A 17,014-nucleotide genomic window follows, 5' to 3' on the forward strand; every position below is an offset into this window, starting at 1 on the left:
TTGATACTCTTTTGGCTCTGAAAGTTCGGTTATTAAAAAAAGAAACAAAAAGAGGTGGAAACTAGGTCCAAACAATAATTAACAAAACTGTTTTATTTTTTCCGTTTTATATCCATCGGCTATATAATTCCTTTGTGTAGACTGTTAAATCCGAATATATGAAAAAAATTTTTTTTTTTCATTTGTGTGCTTCGGCTTTGTAGGTTTAATGGACATATTACAGATACAATAATAAGAGAGAGAGAGAGAGAGTGTGTGTGTGTGTGTGTGTGAAAGAGAGAGAGAAATGGCGACAAGTTGCGTTACAGAACGCTAGGAGTATAGTCACCACCGGACATATACAAGGTCATAAATTGAAGTAGCGCCGTTGCTTATATTCCATGTTATGTTCGGGTTTCACGGTTTACTAGACTTGTCAGTTCTCTGCCAATTGTTCAAAGTAATTAAATGTAGTTAGTATACTAAGGGGGTAGGACAAGAATCTAGAAGGTTACGCAAATTGCATTTCTACATGGCTTTTCAATTTCAAGCAAGAGGCTCATTGTTCAATACTACAACTAAAGTAGTTTGAATCAAATCTCTATTCCACATTTACTAACTATGTACAAAAAAACTTCATTGAATATAGACAACCGTTGGCTGTGACAAATGAGTAACCCCGACCAGCTCTTTTATGTAATTAGATAAAATTCACACACCACAATATTAGTATATCCATTGGGTGGCAAAAGTTTTATCAACCACTGACCTATTGGAAAGGGTTTCAAAACTAGATCACGTTTGCTTAAAGGCAAAAAAAGCTCTTCTAATGCCTAGCTTTTTTTTATGGGTGTCGTAAACCACAAAAGGAGTTGCCATTATGCACCTTCACTTTGACACTTTGTAATCACTTTCTGCATAGCAGATAACAGTTCATGGGCACACTGAAATTGCAAAAAAAAAAAAAACGTCAATTCAGTGATTGCCCTCTCAACATCTCTACCACAATGTATTTCTGGATTTGGCTATTATACTTTAATGATTGGTAAGCAACACAGTGGGGATCGCACACCATCATCGATTATGTCTTAACATTATCAAACAATGCACTTTTTGACTTCAACCCACCCCTTTCAATCAATTAATATCACCATAGTCAATATTCAAATCCCCCTTTTTTTTGAAGAGACACACACAAATACCAAATTCCACCCGAAACAAGCGCCAACAATCGTCAACATAAATATAGTATCACCACCATTCATAGACATCATAACCATTGATCATAGTAACACGTAATCCACAGCGTATCTCATCAAACAAGAGAAAAGAAAACGAGTAGATACAGAATACGCCATTGAGTCCCATTCCCATTCCCATTCCCATTCATCATCGTCGTCATCATCATCATCGTCGTCTCCGCATCCCACTCTTCATCAACCAAGTCCACATCTCATCAACACTGTCGTCGACGCAGCCGATATCTTGTCTCGAATCGATCACAACAATAACATTTACGATCAGAATCAACCATTAATTGATTTGATCTAGTACCGCCACAATTGGAGACATCGGACATACCTTCACGTCTATGCCATTTCAAGTACGCTTGATACAAGTGCAGAGTCAGTGTATGATAACTCACCTTGCGTGCAAACCCCATTTTTGAAGAAAAAGCTCTGCTTCTGGTGTAATGATGGGGTGTAGTGGTTGAAGAAGGTGCTTCAAGTGGTTGTTGGAGTGGGGGTTTGCGGTGTATATCAACATTGCTGAAAGAAGGAGATGGCATAGGTGGATTCACAGCTGTAGTTGCAGCTTCAGTTGCTTGTACGGAGTCTTGGCTTGACTTCTCCTGCGACTGCGACTTGGATTCGTCATTTGTCTCTACAACTGATAGCAAACTGGGTTGAGTAGGCTTGTCAATGACACCTTTTTTGAGTGCGTGTGCGGATCTCCCATCCTTTACCCCAACAATTGTGTTTTCATTCATTGTCGATTCTTCTTGCATCAATTCCACTTGCTTCTCAATTACCTCCTTCTTACTCCTTTTGGCTCTAGATCCCGTTTTTTCCCCCTTGCCTCCACTATTTTGCTCCAAAGGTTTCACTTCCAAGTCATAATCCTCTACCGCTTTATTCTCCTCTTTCTTCAGCTTTATCTTTTTGCGATCGCGTTTGTAAACAACATGTCGTGAATTTTCTTTAACACGGTCATCATGCCACTTGGTCAAGATCTCCTTCTGCTCGTCGGTAACATAAGTCCTGATTATTCTATTCAACTCCCTCAAATTCTTTATCCATTCTTCTTTGTTGATCGACGTTTGCAATTTAACCAATTGTATTCTAGCTTGTTCAGTCCATCCACTTCGCAACGTTTGAATAACAGGAACCCTAGGCTCATATTTCCTTGTCCTGAGTGTCATCAATTTAGGATTGCAGTTCAAAATTTCTCCATTACCAGTCTTTTCCAACAACTGGTTGATGTTTAATGATTCTCCATGTGGAATGGGATCAGGGTGAGATGGAGTTACACAGTCCATACCAACTTCTTTCCTCAACACATGATCAATATCAACTTCAGAAAAGAACGCACACGATTGAGGAACTTCTTTGATACCCAACTGCTCACAAAACATGGCTCTCGTCCATAAATTGCTAATTTGCAAAAGTAAAGCAGCCATGTACTTGTCCTCTTCCTTGACAAGATATCGCAACTCGTCATGCACGGTGATTGCCAATCTTGCATCAACGCCATACTTTTCAATCAAGTACTCCATTGACACAATCAATAAATGCAAGTAGTCAACTCCTGAACTTTGAATGGTCCAATTGACTCTAGATGTCATGTACGTATTCTTTTTCAAATTCTTGGCATTCAAAGCATCAGTGATTGAAGCTCCCAATACTGGAGTTTTGGGTTCGGGTTGTTGTGCAATTGCTTCCAAAGCATTAAACATGATGGATTCACTGCCACCATAGTAAATCTTTTTCAGACCCAAAGACCTGGGGTTCTGAGTCATTCCTTTGGTGCTGGCATACAACTTCTGAGCAATTTCATCAGCTTTCGTGTCGGAAAGATTGCCATTAAACTGCTTTAGCAATCGCGTGGCAAATGTTATTCCCGCACCATAAATTCGACCATAATTGAACACTTTGGCATCATTTCGAGATATTCCTAGAATGCTTGCCGTTTTCGAGTGCAAATCGGTACCTTGCAGTTTCTCTCCCTCCAATGTCATCCAACCTAGAGCAGATCCTCCATGTATTCCCAACATGGAATCGCCTACCAATGAGGCAATCCACAATTCCTCTGAGTCAACGTCGGCTCCAATAAAACAATATCCCTCTGGTGCTTCAATCAAGGCTTTCAATTCCGACCCAATCCGATTCCTTTTAGCATTGGACGCCGTTAACCATGTGTTTTCAGTTGCACGCCTTGTAATTGTACCCATGGAAGCCAAGTTTGGTATAATGATGCCCATATCTTTATGTTCTTGACCCTCCTTCTTTGTGTCAAAGAACTTATTTTTGCCTTCTTTGTTGTAAACAACAAACTGATCCATTATCCGGTTACGGTTGCCCATCCAATACGAAGCTTCATTATTGAGTTTCAAAATCTTCTTGGCATAGTCATACTCGGAGGTTAATGTGCCATCGTCAAAATATCTCATGTAGTTTTTCGACAAGACCGACGTGCATCGTTTGTTGGGACCATCAGGGTGAGGCACTTTGAACAAAACATACGACTTACCATCCTCGTACAATTTGTCATGCACTTCATCAGCTTCCTCTGGGGTTAGTTCTGCGCGTGTATAATTCTTCGTAAACAAGTCCGCCAATACTTGCTCATCAAAGGGCACTTTGAAGCACCACCCTTCTGTATCCGTCCAGAAAAGCGGGTAATTTTCCCACTTTAGTTTAAGCAATAATGGTGTTATTCTGGTTTTTAAAGTAAGATTCATTTGAGTTCCCGCGGGGGATATCGATCCCCACAAATCCCTATACCATTCAGGGTATCCGGTGAGAAACGCATTTCTCTTGTAAGGCGTGCCATCTTTTTTGAATCTACCCTTTTTCAAATCCCAGTTTAGTTGACTCAACCAGGGGTCTGATTCATACTCTGGTCTCAATTTTGGGTCCTTTTTCTCAATGAACTGAATCAAATCGAATGCCAATTTCTTCAAAGTGTCATTCACCTCTGCTCTATTGGCGTCATAGCATGCTTCTGCGGACTCTATATAGCGTTTCCACTTTGTGCTTGTTGGCAAGATCAAAGACCCCAAGTGCTTCAAAGCAGCAAACGATACTGGATGTGGAACTTTTGCAAAGAAGTCGGGCAAAAGTTTCTTGGACACTTTGAATGTTGCGTCGACATCATGTGCACAGTAATTCATCAAAAGATTGAAGTTTTTCACAATAACTCGAGGATCTTCCGATGCAAAGAATTCCCGATCGCTCTTGTTCATTTCTACCCCGCAATGAAATTTGGCAACATTTGCAAGTGAGTTCGGTGCGCCTGTCAATAACCACGGATCTTCTTGGATGGAAATAGCAGGGTCGTAGTCATCATCTTCTTGTTCTTCCTCCTCACGCTCTTGTTCTGCTTCTGCTTCTGCTTCTGCTTCTGCAGCTTTGGCTTGAGCTTTGTTGAATTTTTGCCACTTGGGTCGCTGTCGAGAACAAATCCCACTTATTGCTACATGCATAGCCATCGCATCGAGGAAAAACGCCTTTGATCTTTTGATGTTGTACTCCTCTAATATCCTCGCTCGATCATAACTTATATTGTAACCAACAATCAATTTAGGCTGCTTAGCGCAGTTCATGGGTATTAAATGGTTGTAGTCGATTGTCTTTTTCCACCTGTCATTTGCTTCGAGTAGTACTGGAGATACCCAGCCATACCACGCTTTGGATGATGCACAAGTGGCTATTATCGGAAACTTTTTTACCTTGTAAAGAACTTCAACATCAAACACAAGCTCGTCCTCGAGTGGGTACGGAACTTGTTCGGGCTCTTCATTCTGTGTATATCTGGTCCACCCTGGCTGCATAATCCATTCGTCTTGTGACGGTATGGGCGGTATAGATGATTTTGGCAGGAGAAAATTTCGTGCCATTGAAAGATATGGTTCTGAAGAATTTTGCCCTAGTTTGTAAAAATGTTCATCAAGGGTTTTGCCTACCAAGTCGGGGAAGTGATTGATATTGATGGGGTCCGTAATTTGTGTCTTTTTCCCGAGTAGGTCATTGGCCTGTAGATGATCTTTTGCCATTTCTAGTAGTTCTGGATGTTTTGGTTTGACGTAGTCATCTACTTCAGTGGTGGGAAAGACTTTTTTGTGCAACTGGTTTGATAAGTATTGAATCCCCACCTGGTTGATACGTGGAGATTCATTCATTTCTGGAGAGTTTCGTAGCCCAGTTGACTCATGGAGAGGTCGCCTTAGGCTGAATCTGTTATGTGATGATCTGGCAGCTACTTGTCTAAACAGTCGTATAATCATTATGGATGTGTTGCGCAAGGTATCCAAATTAATTGCTATATTTGCATTTGATAGTTGAAAGTGTATCTCTTGTTCTGAGGCGAGTTTGGTTTGTCAGTGTATTATTTTATTTGATGTGTTGTATCTATCCTATATTCCACTCTATCTTATAGATTTGGTACTTTTCCTTTGCAATCCAATTGTGGTAAATTGGGTAGCACTGCGGTGCAATGACAAAACAAGAGCAAATGCGACAATGAATTTACACTACCAAAACTTTTTTTCTTTCGGTGTTGAGTTTTTTTTTTTGAGTTTTGCATATATTGTGAACATTGGTCTGTTTGCAGCCCGCCCGTGCTTTGTGGATAGAGGATTAATCTCACGCACTTTACGTGGATAACAGCAATTGAAAAGCGCGTTTCTTTTTTATTGCAGTGTTTACAATAAAAAAATTTCTCATAAACATAATACCCAATGTGGATAATGTGTAAACACAGTTGGGCATTACTCCAAAACAGTTGAAAATCAAAACAAATAAAACAAACAGAAACAAAACATCAAAAATCACAAAAGTCAAATAAAACAAAACTAGGTTATAGTACGGCTCAACAAGCTTGCTACCCACATGCTCACCATCGCCATGGACGACTCTCTGTTGGGATAAGACCATGTTTAAGAAACATTTATTAGTGTAGTCTTCTGGGATTAGATTGGAAGACAATACTACATACCAATTGCAAGGAATTACTATCGAGTGCTTGTGTTTTTTTTTTTCGCATTAGAATGTGTAGAAGATTAGTTGCAAAAAAAAAAAAAAAGCGAAAAAAAAGTGGAAGAGTGACTAAACTTCTGTTGTGCTATGGTTGGACAACAATGCTCTCTTTAGTGCACGAGTACCCAACAAACCCCTTCGCCTACGTAGTGGAAAGAAGTTGAGTGGTATATATGTCGCGTAATTTCATGTTGCGTCATAATGTGTTTTTTCGTTTCTCTCTTCTTTTTTTTCTTCTTCTTCTTCTTCTTCTTCTTCTTCTTCTTCTTCTTCTTCTTCTTCTTCTTCTTCTTCTCTTTGTTCTCTTCTTTTTTGCTATTTTTCTCTTTTTGTTTTTGTTGTGACTTTATAAAACCCAAAACAAAACACTTCTTCGCACACACAATTACAACAACCACTACGTAATACCACACAAGTGTCAGTTCTCAATTGCTTTTACTTAATTGACCACTACCACCAACAAAACAGCAACAACAACAACAGCAACAACAGATTTATACAAAAAAATACACACCCCATCAATTGTGTCTACCCCAAAGATATGTCGGAATTTTCCAAATTTAAAAAAGCAGACTTGAGTCAAGTCTTGAAGAGATTGGGTGTTCGCACCACCGCCAAGGACGTCAAGAAGGTATTAGTTGAGAAATTGGATGCTTATCTTGCTCACAAACCTAAGGATGTAAATGCAGTTAGAAAATTCCTCGAGGAGTTGGGTGCTAACGAGGTCGAAGAGGAGGAAGTCACTGTTATTGAAGCTGGAGATAATGACGATGACGATGACGATGAAGATGAAGATGATGACGATGATGAAGAGGAGGAAGTGGAAGAGGAAGGTGTTATCTTGGTTGCAGAGGATGACGATGAGGAGGACAAGGATTACCAAGCCCCACCACCATTGAACTTGAAGGAATTCATCTTGGACCCAATAATCGCCACTAGCGAAAACGCCATTGACAAGTTCTACGAGTTTACCGATTCCGTAGGTATCACATATTTGGAACACACGGAGAAATTGAGAGACCAATTGAGCTCAACTGTCACTTTGAACTTCTTGGAATTGGCTTTAGAATTTATCATTTATTTGTACAACTTCACCACTATTGTCCCCTTGAACAAGAACCAATTAATCCACCAATTTTTCCATGACAACATCCCTTATTTGGCACATTCTCAACTCCCATCATTGGAATTGATTGGCTTGTTTGAATTTAAATCCCTTGCTACATTGGCAACTTGGATTCTTTTTGCCATCATTTCACCTTCGGTAGTTTCCTACTTTGTCAACTTCACATCAAGAGTGATTGAAATCGATGACGATGAATACTTGTTGAGAATTTACTCATTTGATCCATTCATTTTCGCCTTGAGTAAAATCTTGATTTATTACTTTGTGGGCCAAAGTTCAATTATCGAATTTGCCACTGCTGAATGCTGGTTACTGGCTTTGAAAAATAAGGCATTGTTACATTTAGGATTGTATCACACTTTTGCTGCCACTTTGGGCACTTTGCCTTATGTTTTGGGAGGAGTCAATGCTTTGATTGCATTGTACTCTCAATTCGAAGAATTTTAAAAGGAAGAGGAGAGTGTGAATAGATTGTGGAATAGAAACAAGAATGAGAAAAAGTTAGGAGAGAGTGAATCTGTATGGGGGAGTTGATCACTTTTCCTCCATCCTTTTCTCAGTACTTGGCCCCATTGTTCCACTGTTCTGACCGACACTCAAACTTGCCGCGCCTCCACGCCCACCCTTACAACACTACAATTGTACAATTAGTTTTTCCACACCCATTGTTATTATTACCAATTATTGTTTTATTTTTATTATTACTATTACTATAGCCTGCCTTCTCTTGATTATTTTGCTTTGTTTTGTTTGACGTGTGTTTCTGTTAAAGTTGTGTTCTTCTATATCCATTATTCATTTCACTTATTTTGTGTTATATATTATGTCAATTAAGAATAAAATAGAAGAACTTGAGTCTCATCACCTGTAGTAAAGAGCAACACACATCATTCTACAAAGAATTCATCTATAACTTCATGTCTCATAAAACAGTTACTCCATTTTCATCTAATCTCTAGCTATTTCCCCACTGGCCATCTTGAATCTATACCCATTAACCGTAAATCATGATTCAACTCATCAGAGTTGGCCATTTGTGGACCAAAGAATTGTTTCGTGATCTTGGCCAATAATCCTGCTTCGGTATACTGATGGTTAAAAGCAACCGAGTCCCGCATATATGTGTTTTGCAATGTAGGAGTTGTTGCCGATGTTCCAGTTGCCGTATTACCGGAACCAGCAGCAAAAGAACGAGAGGTACCACCACCACCACCACCACCAGCGACACCAATACCACCCCTATCAGAAGTACTGGCATTACCATTCAATGAATCAGTAGCAGATTTATTCCTGCCCGTATTTGTAGCTGCACGTCTGCCTCTTCTCTTTGGACCGGGAGTAGCCAGTTGCGGTTGAGGAGTACTGCTCTTGAACGCACTAGCATTTGAATCACTTGCATTGGTGTCGGATCCAGAGGTCATTAAACGATCATATATGGGGTTGGAAAAGATTTGATGTTTCATTGACTTCTTTGCTGATGTAGGTGCTTTGAGTTTCTTGGGTACGTCACTGGTTATAATATCAAATTCTTCCTGAGTGATTAACGGCATAAAGTCATGAACTAGGGCAAACTTGGATGACGAATTCAACATGTCAGTCAATATCTTATCCGATTCACTTGCGTGATCCAATTTCCCATCGGCTTCATCATTTGCTTCATCAGATGATGAAGATGAAGATGCACGTTTGCTGTTATTCCTTGACGATATTCCGTGGAATAATTTTGACGAGTTTTTGTTGGAAATGTCAAATACATCGCCTCCACCACTTTTGTTTTGCTGTTCCAACAAGTGAGTGAATAGCTCTTGTTGATATTCAAAAAAAGTTCTCAATTTCTCCAATTTGTTGATCAATATAATATTCAAATGCTTATAAACCTTGTTTGAATCTTCATAAAATATCAACGAGTTCTTCAACAATTCGTACTTTTCGAATAATTTCAATTTAACCAATTCGTAATCACGTTCAATTTCCAATTGTTGTTGAACTTGTTTTAATTCATCATCATGAATAGTTGACTTTCGGAACCCGATTTTGCTATCTCGTAAATTCTCAATTCGTTTTAAAAGTTTATATTTTTTGGCTTGGTAAATAACATGCCTGTTTGCCAGCTCATACTCCTCTACTCTTTCCAAGTGAGTGCGCAAGGGTTTTCTCCTCCTGTCCTTCATCGCCCCTGTACTCGAAACAAACTCTCGCTCAGTTGGCGGAAATGTATTCAGCCTGTCAATTCTTTCAAATTCATGCAAGGCTTCAGTAGGACATGATTGTATATCCTCCAACTCTGTTTTGTCCTCAGCAGAAGGCTTTTCCTTAACATTGCTCAATTGTGGGTTAACTTTCGCGTACTCTGGATCAATACAAGCCGCCTTAAATATGTTGACTTGAGGCCATTGTGCCTGGTAAAGATCTTGATACAATTCATCGTCAATTTTGGAGTAGAAGCTGTCACCATTGTACTGACCCTTTTCAGTTGTGCTTTCCCCATCACTACTTGACTCATCTGGAGATATTTCAACGGCTTCTTTGGCTTCTTTGGCTTCTTTGGCTTCTTTGGCTTCTTTGGATTCTTTTTTCAATTTTTGCAATTCAAAATCATGCGTTGTTAGACCCTTTTCTGAAGCTTCTTGACGTAAGTCAAAAAGAGTACCTGCAGCACTAGCCAACACCATATCGGCTCGCGGTAATTTCTCATTGGCTTCAAGTAACGAGGCGAATACATCATCCGGTACCAAAGAGGATTTTTCAGCTGAAAGCGGATACGCCATATAATTTCGAGGTGGGAATGGCAAAGGTGGTGCTTGTACATAATTCAAATGATCCTGGAACGCGGGGGTGTTTGATTGGGCCTTGTCCATTTCGGCAATTTCCGCATCCAATTTCTGCTTTCTTTCCATCTCCTCCTGGGCTTGGGCTTTCACCCTTGCTTCCTCGTCCTTTTTTGCTTGTATTTGCTCAGGTCTTAGCTTTGGCTTCCTTCCTCTTTTCGCTGGAAGGGGTGTGGCATTGGAACTGTTTGGTCCTGATTGGCTCTTTGACAGTCCTTGATTGTTGGACTTGGGCAAATTGGCCTCCTTAGATCCACTCGTTTCTGCTGATTTCTCAGAGCCTGCTTGCCTCTCTTGCTTATCCATATCTTTCAAAGACTCCGTAAACTTTCGACTAAACTCAGTTAATGAAAATGGCAATTTATCGATATTGACAACAGGAGGTGGTGGGTAAATGAATGGCACCATAATTCCACCCCTTTCGTCATCACTGATATCGTCATTGTTATCTGAAAACAGCGGAGGCGGTAAAGGTGGGCATGGTGGTGGGAATTTCCTAAGAATGCCATAAACTTGTTGAGCAGTATTTTCATTACTCAAATCGGTAGTGACATCGGTGAAGAAATCTGAAGTTATTGAGGGTGGGTGAACTATTGGCACAATGTTGGGTGGAACCGAGTTTAATAAAGGCACATTGGTTTTGTTTGACTGATGCGTTGGAACAAATTGGTGACGGTAGTCATTTGCATTTAAATTATTTTGTTTGGTGGTTGTCAAATTGGGATTTGTTGGTAGATTTTCGTCATTGATATAATGGCTGCCTCTTGGTACGGAGCCACCAGAATCCAGAGACACAGAGCTCTTCAACTTCTTATGAGGAGGGAAAATGGCCGATAGCTGCTCTCTCGTGGGTATATCATGTGGTCTTTTGAATGTTCGAATGTTTGAATGATCCATTTTATGGGAGAATTTTGGTTTTTTATTTTTTTTTTTTTTCTTCCCTTTTGGCTGCAATGATGATGGATAACGGATAGGTATCAGAGGAAAATTGCCCGCAAGTGACTGATCAAAGAGACATCAATCAAAGGAACGGACGGTTGGCACTTTTGGTGGGTAATGAGTGGCTTTTTCTTGATGGTAGTTTGCTGTTGTTGCAAGTGATTGGCAATTTCCAAATTTTTGGATTAACTTGGTTGTGAAAAGAGAGAAAGTGCGATTTTTTTTTTTTTAGTTTGTTTGTCGTCTCTTTACACTCAAACTCCCAATTTTTTTGGCAAATCCACACCCTTTGTATATGGGAAACACAATGCATTAAGAACACCTCTGTCGATTGGACATACCAGTTACTCTGGTAAGATCACACAGTGGTATTTGAAACAAAGACCTGTTTGATGCAAGGAGCTTAAACATCCTTGAGCCAGATCCATTCGCCCACTTTGTCATCAACAGCCAGTTGTTGCTAGTTATGAACTACAATAGTTTCACTCAGTGCAAAGCAAGACATGAATACATTCATACTTACTTTAATGAACTTTATAGAAGTTATTGGTTGCGCAGAGTGGTGTCGACTGAAGACGTTGGAGCTCTAGAGCCATCACCAGTGAGATCTTTAGCAACAATTACTAAGTTGCAATTTCTTGACCGCTTGAGCACAGAAAAACTTTTATCCATTTAGGTGGAGATGCCCTTTCGGTAGGAGACATCACAATCGTTAAATTGTGATTTCGCTGTTCTCATAATGAGGACATATGCAATTAGTTTCGAGGAGACTTGAGTGTAATATGACCCTGAACTTCACAAAGTAGACACCACTGTAACCATACCTTCAAAGAAGTAACCAGTGTAAAAGAAAGAGAGACACAACACCATCATCTGGTTACTGTATCCAAGAGCTGCAAAATGGGGACTAGTGGCTTTTGAATTTGTTACGTCCTGTATATTAATGTCTTACAAAAGATCGTAAAGTGAGGATCTTTAGTTTTGACCATATTGCACTACCTCAAAAAATACATCACGTCATACAACACGAAATCTCCCCCCAAATGTAATTCGCTGGATCTGCCCACCACATATATAGAGTTGACTATTGTATCGTTTACTCTGTTGCAATGCTAGTTGTGTTGATGTTGTTTTTGACCACCAATTGCACTACTCTTGTTCTTACTCTCCTCTCCTGCCTCCCTCATGCCTCTCTTTCTGTGTTGTGTTCACCATTTCTGCACAACAACTAAAATTGTATGGGCTTCTCCTTCTTTTTAATTCTTTGTTGCCTTCTCTATTATTATTATTATTATTATTATTGTTGTTGTTGTTTCTCTCTCTCTCTCTCGAAAGCTAATCCATTTCCCTACTCACCAAATATGAAAGTGTTGCCTTGCCAATTGCAGGAACCATAAAGAGCTGACAACCACAATATAGAGGAGTGTTTCAGTAAGTGGTATATCACAGTGTTTGAACAGTCCAACTACTTTTTCTGTGTGTAAGTGTTTGTTTGTCCATGACGCCGTATATGAAATTTCTGAATCTATTGTTCAACTCTACACACACACAGAACGAGAGTGAAAGAGCAACATATACAAAAGAATTGAACAGAAGAAGAACAAAAAAAAAAAANAAAAACATTATTGTAATCCCCCTATACAACATCTTCCAATCAATTATCTCACTCAACTACAACAACTTCAATCGCCTTCTGTTTACACAACGTACGGTACTTATATCAACAGCAACTACGTTCTTTAGGTATCGAACATCTACCTCAATTGTCTTTGCCGCTGCTTTCAATTTAATCCTAGATTAACCACCTACAATTGTGAGTGAGTGAGTGATTGAGTGAGTGAGTGAGTGAGTGAGTGTGTCTACCTACCCGCGTGACTCTGTTTCTATTAAAGACTATTTTCAAAAGACTCACGGACCAATTGATAGCCAATACCCCCGTTTCGGGTCCTCAATTAATTGAATTTTTACTCGAGGGAAAGTTAGTCTCAGATTGCATTGATTACTGAAAGTTTCGTCCATCGCAAAGAATCAACATCTGCCCCCATTCCTATCAATCAGCCAAGTGGATAATCCATTCACAACTTCAATCAACTGTAATGCCTCCAAGATCATCTCCAAAACAGTTTGGTGACAAAGAAAAAGTGTTTGCCAAGATGCCAGGATACCCCTGGTGGCCAGCCTTTGTCACTCCAGACGAATACATTCCAAAACATGTTCAAAGGGCCAAAAAGAAATCAACTCCATATTGTGTGATATTCATACCAGACGGGGACTTTTATTGGTGTACAGATAAGAATTTAAAAGAGTACAAGCCGGGAAACAATGTCAAGGATTTGAGTAAGCTAGATGCAAAAGCTATTTCCAAGTTGAGAGATGTCAAATTTTTGAAGAAAAGATTGACTACGGTTCCAAAGAAACCAGCGACTTTCCCGGAAGCAATAGCTGCATCAGAAAAATTAGCCTTTGGTGATTTTATAACCATATTCCAAGAGGATGGTGACGATGAGGAGGAGCAAGAGAAGCAAGAGGAGGAGGAGGAGGAAGAAGAAGAAGAAGAAGAAAAAGAAAAAGAGGAAGAAGCGGAGGAGGAGCAAGATGAACCAGATGAGCCAGTCAAGAAATCGGCTCCGCTGAAGAGCCGAAATAGGTCTGAGGCGAAAGTGAGAAGATCTAGCCGCACGCGTGATATCGAGGATGAGGCAGAGGATGGCGATGTTGAAGATCAATATCAAGAGGAAATCCCCAAAAATAGAAAGAAACGTGGCTCTGTAACTCAAGCTACGACAAACGGCAAGAAAAGAAAATTGTCAGATGCGAAAGAACTAGTGGAGCCATCAGAAACAAAGCCAACCAAGACACAGAAGTTGGAAAACTCTAGCGACGAGGATACTGCCAATGCTGCTGGTGCAGCAGCCGCCTCAATCAAATCAGGTAAAGCTCCCGTCAATGACGAGGAAAGACAACACCAATTGTACTTGTGTCGAATCAAGTTGCAAAGAACGTTGATACAGAGAGATCTACAAAAATCGCCGCCTTCAGCTGACGAGCTTCTGCTTGTTCGTTTGATTTTGTATCGATTGCTTAATTTCGCAGTTGATAAGGAACTGTTGAAAAAAACCAAATTATACAAGGTTATGAAATACATCATCAAGAATCGCGATTTGGAGTATCCGGATAGTTTCAAATTGCATGAACTTTGTAATGAGATTTTGGAAAAATGGGATCCATATATTCAGCAAATTTTGTATGAGAAGGAACAATCGAACAAAAATACAAACTCAAATTCAAGATTGTTGTCGGTGAAGAATGGAGGATCGGGGTTTAATGATGATTCCGAGGTTAGTGGTATTGAGCAAAGTTTGCCAGAGATTGAGCAGTCGAAAGACGAGGAATCTGAATCGACTGAGAAAAAGGTGAACGAAAGTGAAAAAGTTGACACAAGTCATGAAAATGGCGCCAATGGAGCTGAAACCAAGACAGAGGAGTCGACTTTAAAAGAGCCACATATAGGGACCACCCAATCTTTGCAAGACAATAACAAGGAAGAGGTCAGAGAGAGTGAAGGTACGGTTGTTGATGCCATCAAAAGCGAGTCTAAAGATGATGGTGCTGCAAATGAAAGTCAAGGTGAAAGCGTTGTGACTAAAGATACGACTGAACCTGGTGATGGTGACTCGATAAAGGAATCGCAAACCGGCTCCAACGAAATTGATCCAGCTACAGCAGCCGTCAATGCGATTATCAATTCGTAGGGGAGATGGCCACTAACGAAAAAGGAAAAACTGCAATAGAGAGAGTGTGGCTGTGTGGTGATTGATGGGTCTTTTGGGGTTTGTTTTCTTTTTTTTTTTTTTGAAAAGTGTTATTAATGTTGATATATGTATAAACCTCCTCTGTGTGATTTAATTAGTTGTATTATTAAAAAGATATAGTATCAGCCACGATGCAAAGAAAAAAAAAAAAGAAGAGAGAGGATCTCTTTATTGAGTCTTTGGAAGGAGTATTGGTTCTTTTGTGTAAACTCTTTGTTGAGAGAGGATATGAAAAATTTCACCAATAAAGGTCGTGCGATTAATAACTATTTTTTCCCAATTCTTTTTGCTCTTTTGTTGTCGTTCACAACGACGAAAAATTTCTTTCAAAGGAAGAGGGAGAAAATTTTTTTTTTTATATATCAATCCAAGTTTTGTTATTTTTTTTTTTTTTTTTCAGCAAATCAACGAAAAAGACCATTAATTAACGACCAACCATGGCTGAAGAAGATGTATGTCGTTAGTTCTAATTGTTTTGTTCCAGTGTGGGGTTGGATTATTGCGGAAGCGTGGTTCAATGGGATGGATTGGTGGGGTCTTGTGAGAATCCCATTGAATGTGTGTGTGTGTGATGGCGAGTGATGGCGAGTGATGGCGAGTGAGGAGAGGTGGCGACGTCAACCGTCAATTCTTTTTTTTTCCACTCACCCAATTAACTCAACGATGGAGGTGACCAGTGGTCCGTTGGAAAGAAGGCCATGTCACTGAATCGAAGGGCCAACTTTGATGAGGGCGGGTTTCATCGGTCCAGCGATGAGGGAAGAGAAGAGAAGGTGACACGACTTGAGCTTACTCTTGTAGACCCAGCCACATCCTTTTCCACTATCCAACCCTTTCACACCCAGTGAAACTAATACTAACAGAATCTCCTTTCTTTTAGCACACTTTCGAAACCGCTGATGCCGGTGCTGCTTTGACTTTCCCAATGCAATGTTCAGCATTGAGAAAAAACGGACATGTTGTCATCAAGAACAGACCATGTAAGATTGTTGATATGTCCACCTCCAAGACCGGTAAGCACGGTCACGCCAAGGTCCATTTAGTTGCCATTGATATCTTCACTGGTAAGAAGTTGGAAGATTTGTCTCCATCCACCCACAACATGGAGGTTCCAAATGTCAGAAGACAAGAATTCCAATTGTTGGACATTGACGATGGTTTCCTTTCATTGATGACCCAAGATGGTGACACCAAGGATGATGTCAAGGTTCCAGATGGTGAATTGGGTGACAAGATCCAATCTGAATTCGATGAAGGTAAGGACTTGATCATTACTATCATCTCTGCTATGGGTGAAGAAGCTGCCATTTCTTTCAAGGATGCCCCAAAGAACTAAGCTGATTCCACGATAAACTTGAAGCTTAAGGAGTGAGCAGAAGGATTGTTTCATTCTTTACTACTTCAGAAAGCTTTGTTGTAATAAAACATGTATGTGTGTTGAATAAGGGGTTAACTACTTTTCTTTTGCTTTTGATGAGCCTTATTCATATGTGTATATGTACATATATATTTGGTATTTAAAATCTGTAATTTTGTATCTAATTGCAATATTGGAGAGTTTGTACAGAGAAAATGGGTTGAAGATTTGTAGAAATAGAAAGAGTCTTGACTGTTACATGGATGATCAACTATTGATACGACACACAGACTGGTGATGGCAGTTGTACCTTCCTCGATCAAGCCGCTTATCCTCTTCTATTGACTCGATTCAAGCGGTGGAAACAGTGAAATTCGAATTCATTTTTCAACTAGAGATCCCAACAAAAATACCAACATTACTACCATAAACAAAATATTCAACACAGTTTCTACACACAATTATTTACCACTTCTCTCCTTCTGATTGAGTGTAAATCAAAGCCACAGTTACGAAGAGTGGAGAAACTTTCATACTGTTCTAAATAATAGACGTTGGCGAGTAATGTGTAGCTTAGTTGACTTTGCAAATAGTAGCTCGTTGCTGCGAAAAAGGATTGGTGTTCTAATTCCAGAATTTTTCTTATCCTTTTTAATTTGTGCAAACAACACACACATGGCATCAAAAGTCAGACCGCCACTGTATGTTGACTGTGT

General features: G+C 39.8%; 5 protein-coding genes across 5 annotated transcripts; 3 read left to right on the forward strand and 2 right to left on the reverse strand. All coding sequences in view use genetic code 12, as the record gives it.

The window, feature by feature from the left end:
* Positions 1 to 1,435: 1,435 nt before the first annotated feature.
* Positions 1,436 to 5,485, reverse strand: KGF57_000973 (DNA-directed DNA polymerase gamma; the record flags this gene model as incomplete). Its single annotated transcript, XM_051755498.1, has 1 exon — positions 1,436 to 5,485. One exon carries the CDS (start codon positions 5,483 to 5,485, stop codon positions 1,436 to 1,438), a length of 4,050 nt encoding a protein of 1,349 aa, XP_051610488.1.
* A 1,292-nt stretch (positions 5,486 to 6,777) lies between these two features.
* On the forward strand, positions 6,778 to 7,809 carry KGF57_000974 (uncharacterized protein; the record flags this gene model as incomplete). Its single annotated transcript, XM_051755499.1, has 1 exon — positions 6,778 to 7,809. The coding sequence occupies one exon, from the start codon at positions 6,778 to 6,780 to the stop codon at positions 7,807 to 7,809; it is 1,032 nt and encodes a 343-aa protein (XP_051610489.1).
* A 512-nt stretch (positions 7,810 to 8,321) lies between these two features.
* FGR47 (Fgr47p) lies at positions 8,322 to 11,087 on the reverse strand (the record flags this gene model as incomplete). The annotated part of the gene is made up of 1 exon (XM_051755500.1): positions 8,322 to 11,087. One exon carries the CDS (start codon positions 11,085 to 11,087, stop codon positions 8,322 to 8,324), a length of 2,766 nt encoding a protein of 921 aa, XP_051610490.1.
* A 2,138-nt stretch (positions 11,088 to 13,225) lies between these two features.
* On the forward strand, positions 13,226 to 14,881 carry KGF57_000976 (uncharacterized protein; the record flags this gene model as incomplete). Its single annotated transcript, XM_051755501.1, has 1 exon — positions 13,226 to 14,881. The coding sequence occupies one exon, from the start codon at positions 13,226 to 13,228 to the stop codon at positions 14,879 to 14,881; it is 1,656 nt and encodes a 551-aa protein (XP_051610491.1).
* A 497-nt stretch (positions 14,882 to 15,378) lies between these two features.
* Positions 15,379 to 16,277, forward strand: ANB1 (translation elongation factor eIF-5A; the record flags this gene model as incomplete). The annotated part of the gene is made up of 2 exons (XM_051755502.1): positions 15,379 to 15,393; positions 15,822 to 16,277. The coding sequence occupies 2 exons, from the start codon at positions 15,379 to 15,381 to the stop codon at positions 16,275 to 16,277; spliced, it is 471 nt and encodes a 156-aa protein (XP_051610492.1).
* Between the last annotated feature and the right edge of the window lie 737 nt (positions 16,278 to 17,014).

Source organism: Candida theae, assembly GCF_024610275.1.
Source record: "Candida theae strain CBS 12239 chromosome Unknown scaffold10, whole genome shotgun sequence".
In the NCBI taxonomy this organism is placed as follows: Eukaryota; Fungi; Ascomycota; class Pichiomycetes; order Serinales; family Debaryomycetaceae; genus Lodderomyces; species Lodderomyces theae.